Source organism: Hippocampus zosterae, chromosome 4, assembly GCF_025434085.1.
Source record: "Hippocampus zosterae strain Florida chromosome 4, ASM2543408v3, whole genome shotgun sequence".
In the NCBI taxonomy this organism is placed as follows: Eukaryota; Metazoa; Chordata; class Actinopteri; order Syngnathiformes; family Syngnathidae; genus Hippocampus; species Hippocampus zosterae.
In genome coordinates, this window is record NC_067454.1 from 26,448,432 (window position 1) to 26,471,158 (window position 22,727).

Here is a 22,727-nt window from a genome sequence, read left to right on the forward strand (position 1 = left end):
TAAACAAGGACAGTTCACTACTTTCAGTACCAGCATAGTAACCGTCGTCACAACATCCCCAAAAAAGGTGAAACACGGCAGCATGGCGCGTAGTGGTTAGGACGTTTGCCTCAAAGTCCGTTGGCAGTGGGTTAGAATCTTGCGTTGGATTTTTCATGTATGTCCTCTTGCGTGGGTAAATCTGGCTGGCTCCTTCAAAAACATCCATCCAGCCATTCTTCATTTCTGCAATCGTGTGTGTGTGTGTTTTGTTGTTGTTGTTGTTCTTTTTTTATGATCCCACGCATGTGACCTTAGGTGAGAGTGGGAAGGTAGATCGACAGGTAAGGAGAGCTTTTTGTCTTTTGGTTCATCACTACAAATGTTGCAGCAATCCCTCCGTGCCCGCCCACCAAGATGTTTGAGGCACGGATTTCTAAAAATACATATTTTTATTGTTATTTTATTTTATCATCGTTGCTATTTTTATGTTGTAAAATACAAATTTAGCTATCATTAATGTTGCCCATTACTAAGACATGACAAATATAAAAAAAAATGGAATGTGATTTGGGATTTTTGATTAATGGCCAGGCAGTGGTCGACTGGTTAGCACATCGACCTCACAGTGCAGAGGTGCAGGGTTTGATTCCGGCTCCGGCCAGCCTGTGTGGAGTTTGCGTGTTCTCCCCATGCCTTCGTGGGTTTTCTCTGGGTACTCCGGTTTCCTCCCACATTCCAAAAAACATGCATGGCAGCTTAATTCGCCAATACAAATTGTCCCTAGGTGTAAGTGTGAGCGCGAATGGTTGTTTGTCTATGTGTGCCCTGCGATTGGCCGGTAACCAGTCCATGGTGAACCTACTGCCGGAAAACTGCTGGCGTAAACTCCAGAACGCCCGCGACCCTCCTGAGGATCATATTAGAAAATGGATGGATGGATGGATGGATTGACGGCCAGTCACGGCAACAGCCAATCACAGCCTTACTAAAAATCATGTTAGATTACCGTACTAAACCTGTTGGATTGGTAGTGCACGGAATGAATCAGGGACTCCGCTCTGATTATTTTCTGCAACTTAATATTTAGATCTCCAATGGAAGGAATCAATATTAAAGCTCTCGGTTGGTTCAAAGGCCAGTGCCTCAAGGAGAGCTTGCGAAAGAAAACGTGGCCACACTGACTTCAGTCTCTAGCAAATAGGTGACTGTAAACTGATCTTATATGTCTCATACAGTGAGTGCATGATTTACCTGTCCATCCTGCGACACAGCGACAAGCGCCGGTTACTGGATCACAGCCATCGGCATTCGCACAGTCACACCTCTCTTTACAGTCCAGGCCATATGATCCCTCCTGCAAGTCAGGAAGCAAATGAGTTTACAGTACAAAAAAGGTCAACTTTACTCAAGCGTAAAAAAACAGAAGGGGGGAATAAAAGTGAATTTCGTGAGCACTAACATGACATGGTAAGTCACACAATTCGTCCCTCCAGCCTGGAGAGCAGGTGCAGGTTCCATTCACGGGGTCGCAGGCTGCCCCGTTGGCACACTGACAAGTCTGGTTGCAGGCTAGGCCCCAGCTTCCACTGGAGCATGGGATGGAGCAGTCAACTCCCTGCCAACCTGGACATAGAAAATTAGTGACAATTAGTCATCTCGCGCTTCGTTTGCATCTGACGTTTTAAAAGTGCATTTTATACATTAGATTAGTATCAATAATGAATACAAGAACATTGATACGAATTAAAATAGCACAAGGGGAGAACCATGAGCACACAGGGAGAGACGTCAGAGTGTAAAGGTCACTCTGCACCTCATGAAAAGAGCGTGGAATTGCTCAAGGGCATCTTGACAATATGCTGGAAGGAGACTAGCACGACGAGTTCCCGCTTAAATTTTTTTTTTTCTCTTCAGTGGGATCGAACTATCACCATTCAGTCCAAGAGTAACTTTATTCACTATGCCACCTGTCAATTTTTTTACAGGTCTACAGAAAAAAAACCCATATCCATTTCAAAGTTGTTCATCATTAGTATATTTTATTAACATTGACAAGTATTTGACAGGGGATTGTAAGGTCCTGTCTCAACCCAAAGCCACAAACGAGACTGTCACGATTCTGTTTGTGACCAACAGGTGGCACTGTGGGATCCACCTGCAGCGGCACACCTGTTGGTCATTACGTCATTAGTAGTATAAAAAGACTCCTGGCATGACCACTCGGAGTTGGGTCATCGTTCCTGTCATGTTTGTTTCGGTCATGTTTCTGGTATTGTTAGTTTTTTGTCATGTTCCTGTCCTTGGCCTGGCCAGCAGGTGGCAGACTGAGCAGACTTTCTGGCTGCACACCTGCTGCCAATCTTTCAACCAAGGAACTTATTTAATTTGTATTTAAGGACCAACAATCTGTCTGCTGGTTGTCGGGATATTGTTATGCCTTGATGCTTCCTTGCCCATAGACTATTTTTTGCTATAGATCTCGTCGTGTTTCGCTCTTGAACTCTCGGTACCAATGGTTTTGTAAGTATTGGCTTTTATTTTGTGAATTGGCTTTCTCTTGCGTGTATTTTGGATACATTGTTTTTGTTTGTCTTCGCGATCCTTATTTTCCTCCCTTGCCTTTTGTGCAAGCGCTTTTTGTTGTTCGTTGTTTGTGCCCTCTGGTCCTTGTTTTGACCAGCGCTTTATATTTCTACTTTGTCGGTGCGATTTTTGTACATTAAATATTTTTGCTTCGGAGACCTTGTCTGGCGTCTACACTTTTGGGTTCCAAAACTTGATTCGGTTAGACCGAATCGTGACATTTTTTGCTTCAGACATGGTTTTTGTTTGATATTTTGGATTATTTTTGTTCTTAGGACCTTGTTTTGGATTTAGTTTTCTGTGTTTTTATCAATACAATTTGCCAAGTTCACATTTTCTCCTCCCTCCTGCCTGCTTTTTGGAATACACCACCACCACACAACGTGACATAGGCACTTGTTTTCCCCGATCTAATTATTCCTAAGTGCCAACCGTTATTACGTCAACATGCCACAAAAATTATTTTCACGTTCAATTTGAACAGCTTTCAAGATTATTTACAGAAGACAAAAATAATTCCGTAACATTTTAAATAAATACCACATGACATGAGAATGATCCGGATACCAAAAGGTGACATCAGAAGAAAAAAAAATTGCATTCCCTCGCAAATATTTCGAATTCTCTCACAAGCATGATGAGATCAGACTTTTTTTTGCCAGGGAAGGCCTTTTTTATTTCTAAATGAGAATGTATGTACTTGTGCGTCAGTTTTGCTACTGTATCCTCGAATGAGAATGGCATTGTCGAAGGATAGAAAGAGTCATGGAGGGGGACTTGAAACTGTTCAAGAAATGTCCCTCACGTGGACATTGCTTACCTGAAAAGAGAACACTCCATCTTTATTGCTTTTGCTTATCCGGAGAATGACCCGCAGATACACAAACATGCAATTAAAAAAAAATTGTCTCTTCACCCCAAAATTTATACCACAATCATTGCAAGGGAATGCATTGCGTTTTGCCGGGGGAGTGCAAAGTTTTAATTTGTTTCTTCCATGTCAGCTTCGGGGCTCTGCAGATTGACAAATCTTCTGTGTAACAATAAAGTGTCATGAATTAGTATTAAACATTATTATGAGCAATAAACATTGGGTGTTTTCCTAACCGTGAAACTGTGGCGGTTTCCTGACTTTAACTTTTACTTGGCCATTTTTATTTAAAACCTCAAATTCAATGTTGGTGTTATAAAACTGGTATTTCGCACTCTGGTTGATATCAAGATGTAAAAAAAACAAAACGAAACAAATGGAGGCTAACAACCTTCTTCGCAGATGCATGAGCCATCGACATGTGAGCATGAAATCTCGTTGTGACAGAAACAAGACGAGGTGCAGTTGGTTCCATACAGGCCTGCAGGACAGGAAATAGAGCAGTCCTCACCCTAGTAAAAAAAATAAAAATAAAATAAATGAATAAATAAATACAGAAACAAAAATCGACAGTGAAGAGAGTGCAAATATGACATGCTTATGCAACAGGACACAATCATTAATTTCCTAATTTTCTAGCATTTATCCTACTCATAATCACAGAATTTTGATCACAGAAGAACATGTAAACACTACGGAGGTTTCAACACCAAGCTGCACTGCTGTACAATACAATGATAGACCAAGAATGGACAATAGAAAATTCTTGAAGAACATGCTTTGAGGGACCTTGAATTCTTTTGAGTTTCTTTTCACAATAAACTAGCGCACTGAGGCGGTATATGAAATTCATTGTGAAGGGTAACTTGTGGTGACCTAGAGTGGTTAGTAATTAAGCGACCTCACTTCCTCAGGATTTTGTCAAAAGGAAAAGATTTCAACGCTACAAAACAGCATTCCTTACTATAAAACATCACCCTGGTAATCAAATGTGTCCAAATTAGTGCATGGTGAAATTAAGTACAGTACATTTACATTTGAGCTCAACAAACTTCGCCTCGAGGCAGCGACCACCAAATGATGGGAAAACCAGGCTTACCAACATCAGCAGGAGACTTTGATTAAATCACATAAAAACACACATTTTGTCTGGAAGATTCAACTGTTGTGTTAGTTAATACTGGTATTCATTGATGTGTCTAGGCCAGGGGTCGGCAACACGCGGCTCCAGAGCCGCATGCGGCTCTTTACCGACATCTAGTGGCTCCCTGGAGCTTTATAAAAAAAATTGAAAATGGAAAAAGATTTTGGAAATAGGGTAATACAACTCAAATAGATATAGATACATGTTGGAGCTCCGAAAAAGGAGAGCTGTGGTGTTGTTTTTTTAAAACGTACAGTTTATTTATGTTTCTAACATTCTCGAAAAACACAGACACATCTACTTCCGACTTCGCTCTTCTCTTCAACTCGAGAGGCGTTCAAAGACAGCCTCCGAAAAACGGAAATCCATGATCACTACTGACACTAAGAAAGGCGAAAATAATGCACCAAAACAAAAAATAAAGCCCCTGGGGTAGGACAACAATTATTTAATTTACAGGGCTCTAGAAATTTTGATTACTGATTACTTAAAAGGGCTACCAATGACACCTGATTTTGACTTTTAAATGTCTGGGAAAAATTTGGGATAAATGGGTCACATAAAAACACACATTTTGGCAGGAACATTCAACTGTTGTGTTGGTGAATACTGGTATTCATTGGCGTGTCTAGGCCAATTGTGTGGGTGTTGAAGCATTCCTAAATACCCCAAATTTTAGAAGTCTCTCTTTTTACTGTGTTCTTTTCAAGCTGGTAACATGTCTGAAAACCATTCAGTACTTGATCGAATCATAATACTTTAACAACAAAAATGCAGTCCACCCCCACTTTTACTGAAAGGTTTTAAGATCCACCCCACCCCTCCCACGTCTACTTACAAGCAGCAAGCCAAGCTGATCTGCGCTGTGTGCAGAATCTCCCTCGAGTGTACTGTTCGTGTACCTTTCTTTAAAAAGGATATGTGGCAAATTTATCATCTACCAGTCAATAACGACTTACTTATTTTAAAACCAGGGTGGTTTTTTTTTTTGCTGTTGTGGTTGATTTTGTATGTTTGTTTGTTTTTTTGCTGCATTTACTGTTCAGGCATGTGGATAGGACTGAGTTTTTTTTATCTAGCTAGGAAATATTACAGATGATGATCATAACCAATTGGCCACAACTTCTCTGCTGCCCTTATCAGATACAGATTAATCGAAAACTTCCTGCACACGTTTTGAGAGTGTCAAATGCGACCCCCCCCCCCCCCCCCCCACTTCACAACTCCTATCCGGTCGATGCAAAGACCCCTCCCCACCCTAACCCCCACATAAAGCCCCTCTCTGTCACACCAATAAAGCTGTGGTTGTAGAATCGCCTCTGCTGATATGAAATAATATTACCCACGGATGGAGTGTAGTTTGGACCTGGCCTTAAAGCGGTGCTTCTTAGTGGATGAAATGACAAAAAGTGACGTGCAACCTCCTTTACACTTGCACCTTCATCAAAAAGCAAAATAGCTGACTAGGATCAAAGCTCGTGGAGTCCATCACCCACTGGGAACCTGGTTCTTGGCCTGCCGAGCACGCAAAAAACAGCTCTCTTTGCAGCTCCATGTTCCTACTTCGGCATGCTCCCAACAGAGCACCTCGAGGGACATGGTGCACTGAAGATTCATGAGGTTGGATTCTCATGTCATTGTTGTTGTTTGTAGGAGGAAAGACTTTGTGTCATCATGACCATTTGCTTATAGTGTTTTGGAGCCTGAAAATACAAATATTCTAATGTGTATGGAAGCTTTTAAGCAAGAGTTGGAATCTCTTTGGAAATTGCTGTAAATGCTTGTATGCGAAAATGGTGGACATATGGACACGTCTATGGTGGTAATTCACAACAAACAAAAAGAACTGTATGCTCGGTCACTTGCATGATGGGAAGATAACCTCAGTTCTGGTTATAAACTAGTAAAAATGAAGACTGAAATGAAAAATTAATGAACCTTTTTTTTTAATCAACGGTCTCAAACTTGGGACTTAAACTGGACAGTGATTTCAAACTCGATCGGCAAATTGGTGCCGTTGTTAAATCCAGCTTTTTTCACCTTAGACAGCTGGCCAAAATAAAACCTTTCCTCTCACATGAACACTTTGAGACAGTAATTCATGCCTTTGTCACATCCCGGCTCGATTACTGCAATGCCCTTTACTTTGGAGTCTGCCAGTCCTCCATTAAGCGCCTCCAGCTGGTCCAGAATGCCGCTGCTCGCCTCTTGACTGGTACTCGTAAGAGGGAGCATATAACTCCTACTTTGGCATCCCTTCACTGGCTCCCCATTCATTTTAGAATTATTTTTAAGATCCTCCTCTTTGTTTTCAAATCTCTGAATAATCTCGCGCCACCTTACCTCTCTGAGCTCATCCGCCCCTACACCCCTGCCCGGCGCCTCAGGTCTGTGGACCAGTCTTTGCTAGACGTGCCAAGAACTAAACTGAGGCTCAGAGGGGATCGAGCCTTTTCTGTTGCTGGTCCATCTCTCTGGAATGACCTCCCACTGAACATTCGGCAAGCCTCCTCGCTGCCCATCTTTAAATCCCTCCTCAAAACTCACTTGTATTCTTTGGCGTTTGACTCAGCATGACTTAGATTGCTATTGGTTTTACTGCTTGGTGCTTTCTACCGCCTTATTACTTATTACTTATTACTGATTCGTCTTACTGTTTATTGTATATGTTAAATCGCTCCATGTACAGCACTTTGTATGCAGTGATGGCTGTTTGAAAGTGCTCTATAAATACTGTTGACTTGACTTGACTTGACTTGACTTAATGTGACCAGAGCTCACATATGGCCCTGATAAGGACAAACGGTCCACCAATAAACATTTTAGTGGTTAAAATCATCTTCTGTACATATGTACATGACTAGGCAAATGCTTGGACACTCTTTCTCATGATATCCCATGATAGAATGTGTTCAAATATTTTACTGCTCCAATCGAGGCTATACACAAACTGTCTCTACTTTTAGCATTCACTAGCAAAAGAATAATAGCAGCAAAGTAATAAAACACAGGTGACTCCTTACGAATGGATTTCTTTGAAATGCCTGCACTCACGATATATCCAGGAGCACACATGCACATTCCAGTAATGCCGTCACAGTCTGCTCCATTGGCACAGTCACACATTTCTTTGCAGCCTTCACCGTAGTAAGCGGCCGGACAGGTCTCGTTGCAGAACAGTCCAGTCCATCCCGCTGCACATGTGCATTCTCCTGACAAAGGGTGACAGCTAGAAGCAAAAGCATTAGAAGAAGGGTATCAACATATATTACAAACTGCAGACGTTTAATGAAAGAATAGGAGCCATAGTCAGGTCATGAACACTTAAATATTTTTTGCTTGTTTCTTACCAGCAATCTCCAAATTTAAAGATTGGGGTTCATGGTCAGGACAGGACCTGGAGTCATTCTTTTTTTTCTGCTTGATATGATTTTAGTGGTGGATGTTGTTTTGGTCAACATAAGCAAGCAAGTAAATGTTTTAGCTTTCATGTCCCTTACAGTGTCCTTGAACAAGTTATTCCTGATACAGCATTAATGATGCAAAAAAATTCCACGGAGGCTTTGCCACACTGTTCATCAAATTCCGTTTTTTTCTTTTCATAGTATCTTTCCTATTATCTCCAGAAACAGTTGAATTAAGCTGACTTGCTATTCATCATAGAGTATTAGATTTAATCACGACATTCTGGGCTACGTTTACAATGTAGGTTTTTTTTCCTGGAAAAAAAAAACTCCCCTAAAAATTAAATCAGTGGATGCATTTAAAAGGCTTCCTAAACACATGTACAATATATATTAGGATGCTTAAACTTTTTCATCACCTGAGTGTGTTTGCCATTTTGCAGGGGCAGTCCTTGTCGCACAGGAGTCCATATATTCCATTTGGACAAAAGCGGTCCTGGCAGCTTGGACCCTTAAAGCCCTCGTTGCAAAGGCAGGCCCCGTTGATGTGGTAGCATTTAGCCCCATTCTGGCAGTCGCATTTGTGGGCGCACTGTGGCCCATAAGTGTCAACTGGACATTCATCCTGACACCTGTGATCACACAAAATAGCGGACGGTTTCAAAGAGTCTTTCATGTAAAGCTGGTTGGAGTGCAGGTAAAAATAGTTTGCTTATTCTTTGCAGGGTCATGGGTGAGCTACAGAATATTCATGTTGACTTGAGACTTACCTGTCAATCACATGGCACCTATACACAAACAGCCATGTTATTAATATTTGATATTTTGGTGTTAGTGCACACTACACCCTATGCAACCTCTCAGTTTCACTCTCCCAAAAAACGTATTTAAAAAAAGAGAACAATATAACAAAGCAGGTCACCTTAAACCTACGGCGGTGCGTGACCTGCATCACCGGAAGTTGTTTGCGGTCGGCAGTCTGCAATTGCAGATTGCGATCACAGCTGTTGCCTTATATCTTTTTCATTTGTATTATTCTCATTCACAGTTTGTTTCATGTCTAATTCACCGAGGGCATGGGCAAAGAATCTGGAGTTCCGGGAGAAGCATTTTAAAACGATACACATGAGCTATGATAGTGACGTTGTTGCACTGAAGACGCTGCCAATGTGCGTACTATGGCACTGCCTCAAGTCTCAACTAAAGTAGGCACTGATTCCTTTTTACAAACTAACAAGCTCTTGTATCCACTTTATTTTTCTGTTTTGTTCATTTTCAGGGCTGTTTCTCATCATGGCATGCGTGTGTGTATGCGTGCACGTGCGGTAGCGGGTCGATCGCAGGATCGCTTTAAAAGTCGAACTTCGGTCAAAAAAAGTTGGGCACTGCTGATATAATTCATGGAGTGGCGTGTCACAGTGCCCTTGTACAAGATACTGAACCCACAGTTGCACCTGAGGCGGCGTCATCACTAGGTGAATACAGCTACAGTGAATATAGTAGTGACAGCCCCTGCAGTAATATTGTATGAAATAAATCTAATTTGTGGTCTTTTGGTCGACAGACACAGCAGCGAGGCCAGCTAATGGAGCGAACTCGAATTCCACATAAAACGGTGTTACCTCCTAATAGAACATTGTTGATGCTAATTGAAAGCCGAGTTAGGCTAACATCTCCGCATGCTCCACACATCTGCTACTTGAAGCCACAGAGAAGTAGACAAATCACTCAATTAAATTTGTCGATGTGAGGATGTCTGTTCGGCATCATGTTCAAATCCCTTTAACTTATTTGAGACTCTTATCTTTGCTAATTCCATTACAACGTGGACAGAGTGGAAGAGAACTCACTCAAGGAATTATTCCGTGTAGGTTAATTTACCTGTTTTAGCCTAAAATAAATGGATGCAATTTGGTCCAATTGAGAGTAAGGGTGGGAAGAGAGCGAAAAAAGATGGCGAGGACAACACAGGGAGACGTGGTGCTTCCAACTTTTTTTTTTTTTTTGCCAGTTAATGTATTGGAGACTGCTGAGTTCCATCTGGGCCTTCAAGGCCTTTTCTGCAGGCGCAAACACTATCGGAAACACAGACCTACATTTACAACGTTTACAAAGTGGAAATAATTTCTTGTCAACAGTATTATGCCTTCAATTAATTTCGTACATTTTGACCATGAAGATTCCGCTACTTTGCGTGTTTATACTCATTTATTTTTTGGGGAGGTCTAATGAGATTTCAGCTTCAAGGTGTTGCCATGCACATAATATTTCATCCAATGCCTTTAGCACCCTCGAGTGCAGGCGTTGACCACACACACACCCACACACACAAGCACGCACGCACGCACGCACGCACGCACGCACACACCACACACACAAGCACGCACGCACGCACACACACGCACCACTGAAACGCTGATTCTTCTTTTCGCCAATCAGATTGTAGATCCGCCTCTGGAAAGCCATATCAGGCAGGCCCTGTGATGAGTGAGTTTATCGATCCTCTCATTGGTTCAGCTACTATTGGTTCTGATTGGTTCAACTCAATGTGAGGCCCAAGCTTGATTTACAACGAAGGACGATATTGGGCCACAAGTGAAAATTCACTTTCAAAGTGTAATTCCGAAGACGAACTGGAGTTTATGAGGCTATTTCCACGCACACTGCTTTGCAGAGTAGATTGTTTTCAATTTAGATATTTTGGGGCTGAGGGAGGCAATTTCAGAGTACTTATGCATGAGTGGGCAAGTTTCCCTACACCAGGGGTAACAAACCTTTTTTGACCAAAGACCTACTTTTCAAGCAACCAACCTCCAATTATCGACCTGTGACCGCATGTGCACGCATACATACAGTACACGCACGTACGCGCTCCCATATGCCATGAGCAACAGCCAGCGTATTCAGTTTCAACTCCTTCTACTCACCTATAAGGCCCTTCACAATCAGGCCCCCTCCTACCTTTCCGACCTTCTTCACCAATACACTCCTTCCCTCCAACACAAACTTCCTCGCCATCCCCGTGACCAAGCTCAAAACTTGGGGGGACCGAGCCTTCTCTGTTCCCACCCCCACCCTCTGGAATTCTCTACCACAACACATCCGCAACTGTACTGACCTCCAATCCCTCAAATCATCTCTTAAAACTCACCTCAGTTTGCCTATCAGCCTGGCATCGGTGTGGAAGACACCATTATCTACCTCCTCCACTCAGTGCTGTCACACTTGGAGAAGGCTGGGAGCACTGTGAGAATCATGTTCTTTGATTTCTCCAGTGCCTTCACCACCATCCAGCCCAATTTGCTGGGAGGCAAACTGCAGAACGCCGGAGTGGACCACCATCTCACAGCATGGATCATAGACTACCTCACAAATCGGCCGCAGTACGTGAGATTGCAGAGCTGTGAGTCGGACCGGCTTCTCTGCAGCACTGGAGCGCCGCAGGGGACTGTTCTGGCTCCATTCCTGTTCATCCTCTACACCTCGGACTTCAGACACGACACTCCAAACTGCCACCTTCAGAAGTTCTCCGATGACTCTGCGATTGTTGGCCTCATTACAGAAGGGGACGATCGGGAGTACAGGGGACTGACAAAGGACTTTGTGGACTGGTGCCAGCAGAATCTCCTCCAGATCAACCCTAGGAAAACTAAGGAGTTGGTTGTGGATTTCTGCAGGAAAAAGTCCTCACCAGCACCGATGAACATCCAAGGTATGGACATAGAGAGGGTGACCTCCTACAAGTACCTTGGTGTTCTTCTGAACGACAAACTGGACTGGTCTACAAACACGGACACCCTGATTAGGAAAGGACAGAGCCGACTCTTCCTACTCAGGAAACTGAGGTCTTTTGGGGTTCAGGGGTCACTCCTTAAGACGTTGTATAACTCGGTGGTGGCCTCGGCCATCCATTATGGCATTGTCTGCTGGTCAGGCAGCATCTCAGCCCGGGACAGAAAGAGACTGGAGCGACTGGTCGGGAAGGCCAGTTCTGTCCTGGGTTGCTCCCTTGACACTCTGGAGGAGGTGGGCAACAGAAGGATGCTAACTAAGCTAAAAGCTATGATGGCCAGTCCCTCCCACCCCCTCCAGCCCGCCCTGACAGCACTTGGTAGCTCCTTCAGCCAGAGACTGTTACACCCGCGCTGCAAGAAGGAGAGATACCGACGCTCGTTCCTACCGACTGCTGTCAGGCTGATGAATAAAAAATAACAATCATAATAATAATAATAATTTTTATCCATTTGTGTTCATATTGTATTTAATTGAAAGATGTTTGTTTTTTTTTTTTCTCTTTCTCCTTTCTTCTTTCTACATACATTCTTGCTCCTGGAGGCTGTAAATCTCCCCATTGTGGGACGAATAAAGGATATCTTATCTCACTGTTCTGTTATGCTTTTAACACCTTTTAGTCTCTTTTACCCATTTTTGCTTTTTTTTGTTCATCAAAATGTCCATCCATCCGTCCATTTTCCGAACCGCTTGATCTATCCCAGCTGTCTTCGGGCAGTAGGCGGGGGACACCCTGAATCAGTTGCCAGCCAATCGCAGGGCACACAGAGACGAACAACCAACCACGCTCCCACTCACACCTAGGGACAATTTAGAGCGTCCAATCAGCCTGCCATGCATGTTTTTGGAATGTGTGAGGAAACCGGAGACCCCGGAGAAAACCCACGCAGGCCCGGGGAGAACATGCAAACTCCACACAGGGAGGCCGGAGCTGGAATCGAACCTCTGCACTGTGAAGCCGACGTGCTAACCACTGAACTATACCGGGCCGCCTCTCATCTAAATGTGTTTTTGTAAATCATGTATGCTCGTCTTTAAGTGTACATTTTTATCATGTGTTTTAACCTCTTGTAAAGTGTCTGAGTATGATGAAAAGCGCTTTCAAATAAAATGTATTATTGGAAGTCAAGATGGCGCCCGAGTAGGCAGCCGTCGGCACGTGCTCTCACGAGCCTTGCTTTTTTGTTGTTGTTTTTTGATTTGTTTTGTCACTTTGTGTTTGTTGTTACGTCGTGTGGACCTGATGTGGATTTTTTTCAGCATTTTTTGGCCATGACATTCATCAAGGAGGAAACTCTGTGCTTGGTGGTTGCGCCTTCTCGGCAGCATGGGGATACCAGCACTATTTTTGCCTGGGAGGAATGTCGTTGCTGGACAGTCCCGGGGCGCTTGTGTCTTGCGCCTGTTATGGGCAGCATTTTTCACAGCCCCAATTTGTTCAGCGGAGAGATCGGTGCTGTTGAACGGTCTGCAGCTGGATGGATGTAAATCTTGAGGAGCCGACGATGAGAAGAAAGCGTTAGCGCGGAGCGTCAATGGGGATTTGGAACTGGGAGTCGCGGCTTGTAGTTTGAAGCGGATTACGTGGGACAGGAGAAGTGAACTAATCTCTTTTCGTCAATGAACGCTACAGCTTCGTGTTTGCTTTCAAAACTTAGCTTGTAGCAGATGTGTGCATATTTTCAGCATGATGTCTCTGACCCACTGGTGAAAGGACACTTTGATCCTCTCCTCTTTCATCTATAACTGCTTCAAACAACAAAGTGTGTGCAGAAAGGTGGTGAAGATTGCACGACTGTCTGTGTCCTATGTATTGTGTTGTGTTATTTTTGTTATTTTGACTTCAAAATGGCGCCGCGAGAGTGGCTGCCTTTCCAGCAGCTCCTATATTTTGTTGTTCTACTTCTTCCTTTCATAAGTTTGCTGCTGTGAATCGGGAATTTCTCCATTGCGAGACTAATAAAGGTTTTCTTATCTTATCTTATTATTATTATTATTACAACAGCCCCAAACATGAACAAAAAAATAAAATAAAGTAGATACAAGAGTTTGTGAATTTGTGAAAAGGAAATCATTGGCTACCTTAGTAAAGACCTGATGCAGAGGCATTGGAAACACTTTAGCAGCATGTTAAGTGCAGAAACTCTCGTACTTATGCGTCAGAGGCTCTCAGACTGCAAGGGAAGCTCAGCTTCCTGCACAAATATATCAAAAGATAAGTGATCAAATATATGTGTGTACATACAATTGTGTGTCCATGTCATTGACTAAATATTCGCTCCAACGCGCTCAACTTTTGTTCCGAATCAGCTTTTTATTACTAGTTACGACGCGACTCTTCTCATTCATTCCCGCAGCTTCACTGTGCTTTAAACTGCATGGACGCTGAGCGTCTTCAGCGCGGACGCTGGCCGTCGAGAGAGTTCAGTGTAGGTTGTCCAAATGCATTGAAACGAAACGAGACATTGGCTAAATGCTGGTTTTGTCCCGCCCAACGGACGCTCAGCGTCTCTGGGAGTCGATGGACTGTGGGTGTTTATGGGCTGGCCCAGACGCTGAGCTTTTCTGCGTAATGATTGGATGATCTGTCTGAGGCTGAATCTCTTTTGATTGACAGCGAAATGAGCCAATTACCAATCTTTTGGTGTTGGCTACCGTGGGAGCATTTTTCAGTTCTCATTCTGTTCTGAGTTGTACCGGAGACTTCTTCTAATCATCTTAGCGAGACTCTCTTTGTTGAAAACAACTACAGACAGATTAATATTTCATTTCTGCTGTGTTTTATTGTAGTTGGTGGTGTTCGCAGACTGACTTATATCACCACAGTTAAGACACTGGAAAAAACGCCTTGTTGGTATGACAGGTTCACAGATCCTTTTCTTGTTAAGGAACGGAGAGTGGAATTCACGTATAAATAAACGGACACATGTTATGCTGAAATTGAGCTTCCTCTCCTTGACAGCCCGCCACTGTTATGCGTACCGTTTTAAAATGCTTCTCCTGGCGCTCCAGATTGCCATTCTTTGCCAGTGGCATTGGTGAATTGTACATGAAACTAAGTTTGAATGACAATAATCATAATAAAAGATGTCTCGAAACAGCTCTGATTGCAAGCTGGAAGTGCACAAAGCTGATTGCTAACAAAATCCGGTGGTGCAGATCATGCCCCACCTGCTTTTTTATTTGATTTTTGTCATTTTCTTTGTGTGTTTGTTTTGTATTCAGTCCCAGTTGGAGTGAAGGGCGTTCCCGTCCAGCTGGCGCACCTGTTCCTTGTTTCCAATTAAGCCTTGCTATGTATTTAAGGATTGCCAAAACGCCTCGTCTTTAATGCCGCACCGACGTCTTTCGTATCAATACGTGCGAGGGAGAGTGCTTGGAAAGGAGACGATAGACAATTCTGTCTGTGAATCTGCAAAGATGTTTTTAGGAACAGTTTAGTAACACATTCTGCCGTGTCAACGTAACCATAGTTATATAGGGGGGGGGGGGGGGGCTTGGGGGGTGGATTAAATACCCACTGTTGGCCCTGTTTCAAAAGTCACCGCCCTCCACCAATTGGAGGTGATGGAAAAACAGTAAACAAACAACATCAAATGATATGAATGTAAGACCTACTTGTATCTTTTGAGCGAAAGAATTTCTACTCGAAAATAATTCAACAACAGGAATGCTGAAGAATGCTTTCCTCAAATACCAAATAATGAAATGACTGAAGGACTATATTTCTAAAAGATTGAATCATATTACTGAATAGTAATCTCAAGACTGCACACAAATGGTCCCTCTGGAGAATGCGAGTAGGCTCAGGGTTGAAAAGGGAGTGTGAGTAGTGACATCATCTTATGACATCATCTGTATTATTGTAGAAATAAATGAGATAGCCTCACCAAGGTCAACACATGTATGAATAGAATAAATTGGGCCGAGATTTCTACTGATCAGCAAGAGAAGACGGTACCATCTGATTATCATTCTATCCTAGCATGTGTCAAAAAAGCACCTGTACAGTGCATATTAATATGTTAAATCGTTGCTTAAGTAGTAACTGTCTACTCAAGGGCCAATATTCTCTTGAATTGAAGCTGCAGTACATAAAGAAATTGTGTTCACCCACCTACCCGGTAAATGCTTTCAAATTATTCACACAAAAAAACAACAGTTCAGGTCCTACAGTGGGAAAAGTGGAATATGTTGGATATTTTGGAACTAAGTCAACTTTAAAAAATGTGAACCCCCTCCAAATGCATAACAAACCGAGATCAACCTTGCTCAGTCAGTAATAAAATACATTAAACCCAGACCACTTACGGAAGTACGTACCATGAATGAGGAGATACATTCACTTCGTCAATTCAATTTGTCAATGTGGTCTTTGTCCTCTAGTTCTTTTTGGATTAAGGTTATTAGCCAAAGTGATTTATAATAAATGCCACATCATCTTTGAACATCATCTTTTTGTACGTTTGTGTCGTGTACCTTTCTCCAATGTAGCCAGCAGTGCATTGGCACTGGCCGCTGATGTGATCACACAGGCCTCCGTTACGACACGTACACTCCAGGGAGCAGTTAATGCCGAATGAGCCAAACTGACACGGCTGCGCGCACACAGGACCCTAAGAGAGGAAGACGACAAGACCTTACACTGGATAATTTGGCATCTTTGTCTGAAAAAAAGGAAAGTTGCAAAATTGCTCATACCACCCAACCAGCAGGACAGGAACACGCCCCGGTCACATGATGGCACGTTCCACCATTTTGACAGGGACAGCGCTGCTCACACAGGGGGCCGTGCTTCCCTGGTGGACAAGGTTCCTTGCAACTAGACCGAAAAAAAAAAAACATTGCTACAATTTACAATTAAATAAGTAACATATGAACTGGGAAGCTCGAATCTTCAAACACAGTAATAAAAACTGATTCTTGTTAAGTGGCCGGACAAGTGTGGATCATGCAGTAGGAACGGCACAACCATCAACCTCGAGCACGAACGAAAACAATGAACCAGGTCAGTCTGGCCACTTTTAAACTTTTCAATCCACTTGTACACACTTCTTTTCGATAGTGTGCTGTTTCCATATTGTGTTAAAAACCTCCAGGGAATTTTAGCCCCAGACACACCTTCTGATCATGAAAATCGGATCATTGTATGCTGTTTTTCACTGCTGTATTCTTCTAGTGGAGCAACTATTCTTATCAACTGAAACAAACACTTCTAACAATCGATCAAGAAAATACTCCGGGGTTTCTCCGGGTCCTCTGGTTTCCTCCCACATTCCAAAAACATGCATGGCAGGCTGAATGAACACTCCAGATTAATGGCTCTTAACCTGGGTTCGATCCAACCCTAGGGGTTCAGTGAATTAGTCTCAGGGGTACGACAGAGCCTCTGCCATGGAGGTTAAGACACACCCAACATGTCAATTGTCAGACGGTCATGTTACATTGCTTGTCTAATCAGTGCGGCGGGAAATTTTGTTCTCTCAGTCGTCACCGTGTGACTGTAATGAAAGTACGTCATACAATTAAAAAAAAAACAATACTTATGCCATGTAATTTTATTTACTTTTTTCCTGTAGTTAATAAATGAGTTTTTTTTAATATCCTGAATTTGTAAAAAATACGTATTTATTTTTCACTAATGAAGGGTTCGGTGAATGCGCATATTAAATGGTTGGGTTCAGTACCTCTAAAAAGGTTAAAAAGGTTAAGAACCACTGATTTAGACATATAGATACAGACAAAGCTCTAGTAGAGTCCTATATGTTATATTATTACAATGCTATAAATACGAACAAAGATATCAAGAATTTTACCAGCATTAAAATTCTATAACTGTATTTAGTGACTGTATTTACAGCTTGAAAAGGCCTTTCACGCTGCTTCCCACCATGGCATACGTGTGATGTCACTCCCTTAGATGGGAATGCAAATTGTGAAGTGGCAGATCGCTCCAATTCAAGCGCTCAACACTGCAGTTGCCCGTTATTTGTTCTATAATGTAGAGTTGTTTGCTGAATATCTTTGTAGACCAATTCGGTCTCGGTCTCCATTTTATTATCGGTTACTTATTAGATTTGTTCCACGTACGTGTGTGAGGGAAACCCGTGATTGAATAATGATTCCCATTCAAGTGTCAAATTTCACTCACTGCTGCATTCAAGAGGCAGTTAAAGGCACTCGCTCTTGATCGGTAACATTACGTGGCAGTTAGTATTTGGAGATCTGATTGTAATCAGTGATAATTGTGATACATTAATGAATAAGGTGTTTAGATTAACTGCTATTACTGGTGATTGACTTCAGATTAATCAATGGCGTACTATATATTACATCCTAAGTCAGCTGGGATAGTTTCTACTTGAGTGTGACACAGAAATCCACAACACCAAAAAGAAAACCACTGAGCTATAGTAGCATTTGGGAGCGACGTGAAGAATACTTTCTGAATATGCATGGAAATCAAGCAAAATCTAGTTGAAGGCATCAACACCAACGAGGAGCTACCTACAAGGCCCCAGTGTATCCGGGTGCACAGAGGCACTCGCCACTTTCGTGGTGGCATTTTGCACCGTTCAGGCATTGGCACTCAAGCAGGCAGTCCTTGCCGTAGAAGTTGGGCTCGCATGGCTCCTCGCACCGCCAGCCCTGGTAGCCATCTGTGCAGACGCAGGCTCCTGTGATTGGGTTGCATTTGGCCCCGTTCCGACACTGACAGCGATTAGTGCAGTGGGGACCCCAGAAGTCACTTTCACAAGCTAGACAAACAGAGAATTGGTGGAGTCAACATGTGATTTATTACTGAACATTCATTAATGTTTGTGCTATCAAGGAGCCACTGAGGTGTAAAAAAAAACAAACCAAAAGCTCCATGACAATAACCAAGAATTAATTCGTTGATTTACAAAATGCTACGCTGCAATAAATACATGTATTTATCTAAAATAATTCATATGGAGGCTTAGATACATAATTAGTATGATGGAGAGAACTAGTTGAGAAGCTCAAGAAAGGAAATAGATTCAAGCTAAATTAAACGCATGCTCTTACAAAATTAATTAAATCATAACACAATAAGGCAACACGGTGTTCAACTGCTTCGCATGCCCGCCTCATAGTCCAGGGTTGCAAGGTTCGATTCTGGCTCCAGCCTGTCATGATCATGTCCTGTTTGCTTTGTTTTTTCAGTCTGCAGCTGGACAGTGGGCGTTCCCTCATGAGCTGCACCTGACACTAATCATCCTCGTGACCTAGATGCCTTTAAAAGCCATGTCACGCCAAATACTGGTTGTTGGATTATTAAACCTTGCTCACGACTCCAAGTGGTTTAATTTTCTTCTGCTTTCATTTTCCCCCCTCATTTTGCTTTTCATCAGGTGAGTTCATTGTATGTTTCATGTAGGTTTTTTTCTCACAGTGTATTCTCAGATTGGATTCTCTTGTCCGAAGAAGTACTTGCAAGTAGTGTGGCTAGTACAGGCATGTGTTCTTTGTTTGTTTGTTTGTTTGTTTTTTCTTACTTCAGCTTAAGGATGTAAATAATTTTCCTTTTGGGTGGACTGTGCAGACTTCAGGTCACTGATCAAAAAGTAAAATATTTTAAATATTTTGAGCCTCATATAATAAACTGGAAGTACTGTATTTTTTTTCTTGCAGCAGAGTAAATCCATTCATTCCTTCATTTTCCGAACTGATTTATCCTCAGTAGGGTCGCGGAGGTTGCTGGAAGCTATCCCGGCTGTCCTCGGGCAGTAGGCGGGGGACACCCTGAATCCAATCGCAGGGCAAACAGAAATGAACAACCATTCGTGCTCAGGTACAATCCGGAGCAGTGGTTCTTAACCTTCTTAGAGGTACCGAACCCAACCAGTTAATATGCACATTCACCGAACCCTTCATTCGTGAAAAAATAAATATACAGTATATATATTTTACACATACAAGATATAAAAAAACTCATTTGTTAAAACAGAAAAAAGTAAATAAAATTTCAAGGGATAAGTAAACTTTAAAAAAAAAATTATTGAACGACTATCACAACAGTCACACGTTGACTACGAAGCAAACTAAATTTTCCACAGCACTGATTGAACAAGCAATGTAACGTGATCTTCTGCAGCCAGTGATTGCCAAGTGGGCATATCATAACTAAATGACATGTTGAGTCGGGTGCCTCCTATCCTCCATGGCAGAGGCTCCGTCGAACCCCTGAGACCGATTCACCGAACCCCCAGGGTTCGATCGAACCCAGGTTAAGAACCATTAATCTGGAGTGTTCATTCAGCCTGGCTATGATCTGTACACGCATACACATGCACAACTGGACAATCACACGCACATACACATCCTTATTATCACCGTCTTCATCGCTCCGATTCTTTTCCCCGTGACGTAGTATTATCTGCAGAGCGCTTGGTGACCGTGCAGCTGGTCAGTTAAGCTGCGTCGCGATCGCCCCCCCCCCCCCCTCCATCCCCCACGCCCCCCTTCCCATCCATCCGCCCTGTCATTACATGTTATGTCTTGTGACTTGTTGTAACTGTCATATGCTTATTTATGTGCTTGGGTCTTTTTTTTTATCCTGGACTTAAATTATCCTTATTATAGAAGAGGATAGTTCAAGCGTGTTTTTCCCCCCCCTCTCCCTACCCAGTGTTTTCCTTTCTGAACTCTGACTGTAAATTTCCCCATTGCGGGACAAATAAAGGATATCTTAATCTTAATCTTAATTTACAATGTGATTTTAAAATGAGAAACCGATGTCAAGTCAGTTTTTTTGTCAAATATTGTATTGTAAATATGCTCTATGGACAACAGACAGCATAGGTTTCCTCCCTCTCAACCACAGTGCAAACATGCAGCGCATTAAAAACACACACGGCTAAAAATAAGGGCACAGGGATGGCTAGTGATGAAAAAAGCGGAAAAGGGGCGTGGCCTGGACGGGGCGACCAATCACAACAAGTAAGACATCATACACGTCCAATCGCAGAGCTGTTTACAATCGGAAGATGGAAAGACTAATCGGGAGAGCTTGTGAAAACTCGAAGATAAGGTACCTGAACCCCCCTCCCCCCTAAAATGTTCTCAACGGATTTAGACGATTCACAAAAATGATCAATTTAAGAAATAAAACGGCGGATTTCCGCGCATCCGCGAAAAATTGCCATCCCTGAGGGCAGCGAAACTGAAGCATAAAAAAGACAAATATATAAATATACACAAATAAAACAATAAATAGCAATTAACAACAAAAAATAATAATATAAAGGAAATAAGTTGCTTATTCAGTTGGATTTTTTTCCTTCAACGCAAACACTGCTGGTGAAAAAGCACACAGGAGAGTACATGAAATTCAAAAGATTTAAGATGTGATTTTTCTCACGCAAACGGTTGTTTTTTGCAGACAATCATTGAATAGAGTTCTTTAGTTTCTGATAATGACTTTATTGCTCTCTTTATCTTCTAGATAGTCATACACGGCACTATGTGAGCTATTAAAAATTATACTAAGTGTCTGGGTTCGTGCTTCAATGACAAAAATGCCTCGTCCAAAGACATTGCGCCCTTTTCTAAAATGTTCACAACTCAATGCTCTCACAAGATAAACATGTACGACCTGCCTGAAAGTTTGCCTAAACACCCAAGGACAATTTTGCCCTATTATGCTCTTACTGGGTATACAAAGCTGAGGAGACCCTACAAGCTTGTTTTTAATGTCCGTTCATCACACAGTTAATTCTCCCATTGTTTGGGTTTAAACGCTTGGGAACAAAGTAAATGCCCTGGAACAAATTTGTTGTGGCAAAATAGTAAACACACACATACACAAAAATAAAAAAATAAAATTAAATACCATGCCTCTCATTCACGGTTCTCGAGTCCAACCTTTGCACTACTCAATACCATTGATAATCATAAATTATGGTGCTGTAATTAACACATGATACAAACTAATCCTGAAGGTTGTTTTCAGCTGACTCCCAGTAAATAGTACACATATTTTTTTTTGGGAGGCATCCTCTCTTTAGCAATGTATTTTGACGTCTAGTTTATTTAACATGAACTGCTGATATGAATCTGAACTTGTAGGTATGATATGTTTTATTGTCCACACTTTTCCATAATCTACGGTTTCATACATTGGGTAGAATTTTCTTCTTGATCGACAACATAGCTAAAGTACCGATCCTCAGAAGGCAGGTAGCATACAGATAGTTTGCATGCCAATCGCCTTACCCGAAACAAATGTCTCTAGGAAATGGGTTGGAACAAACCAAGGAGGGAAGAGCAGTGTTGTGCGTATTCCAGTATATTGAATGTTTGGACAGAGCTCAGAGCAGACACAGGGGTGGTGTGTGTGTGTGTGTGTGTGTGTGTGTGTGTGTGGGGGGGGGAATCACTTTCTAGTCATCCTCTTTATATCCTTCCTTCCTTCATTTATACATCTGTTCCTCCCGTCATCTTTTTTCCTCCGTCATCTTCTGTCCCACTCTCAGAGAGGGGAATTCTCTTTATTATCCTCTCAAAGCCTCAATTATTCAGCAGCAAAGAGCCCAAATCAAATGACTAATGACTTTGATCAAGAGTAGCTTGCTGGCACCATGCAAAACTTTTTTTCAGTAAATTAAGAACAGAATAATACTCTTTGACAAGGGCATACTCAGTAAGGAGTGGTTTTTCAGTTTGCCAGTGGTGGAGTCACCCTTTGCCGTGAATACCGGTACTTTGGAGCCCTGGCGGCTTATGGCATGTGCAATATGTGGAGCCACATAGGGTGGAAATAAAAGGGAAATTATTTTTTAGTGCGTTAAGACATGGCTTGTTAATCATTGGGGTTTGTATGCACACATTTCACACTTTTCATGTTTCAGTGCTGATGCTGAGCACCAGTTTAACATCATTAAATAGTGATGCAGTCTAAAGAACTGTCAATTCCATTCCTAAAAGA

At 42.3% G+C, this 22,727-nt stretch overlaps 2 protein-coding genes across 2 annotated transcripts in view; one reads left to right on the forward strand and one right to left on the reverse strand.

The window, feature by feature from the left end:
- Positions 1-22,727, forward strand: part of LOC127599794 (ras-related protein Rab-11A) — a 180,330-nt gene that overhangs the window by 46,530 nt on the left and 111,073 nt on the right. The gene's annotated exons all lie outside the window — the stretch shown is intronic.
- The window catches only part of LOC127599708 (multiple epidermal growth factor-like domains protein 11), a 145,915-nt gene that overhangs the window by 37,159 nt on the left and 86,029 nt on the right, over positions 1-22,727 (reverse strand). Inside the window, 8 exon segments of the mRNA XM_052063863.1 lie at positions 1,234-1,336; positions 1,442-1,605; positions 3,828-3,948; positions 7,635-7,809; positions 8,404-8,616; positions 16,256-16,392; positions 16,478-16,598; positions 18,288-18,534. Of these exon segments, the coding sequence (XP_051919823.1) occupies positions 1,234-1,336; positions 1,442-1,605; positions 3,828-3,948; positions 7,635-7,809; positions 8,404-8,616; positions 16,256-16,392; positions 16,478-16,598; positions 18,288-18,534 (1,281 nt within the window).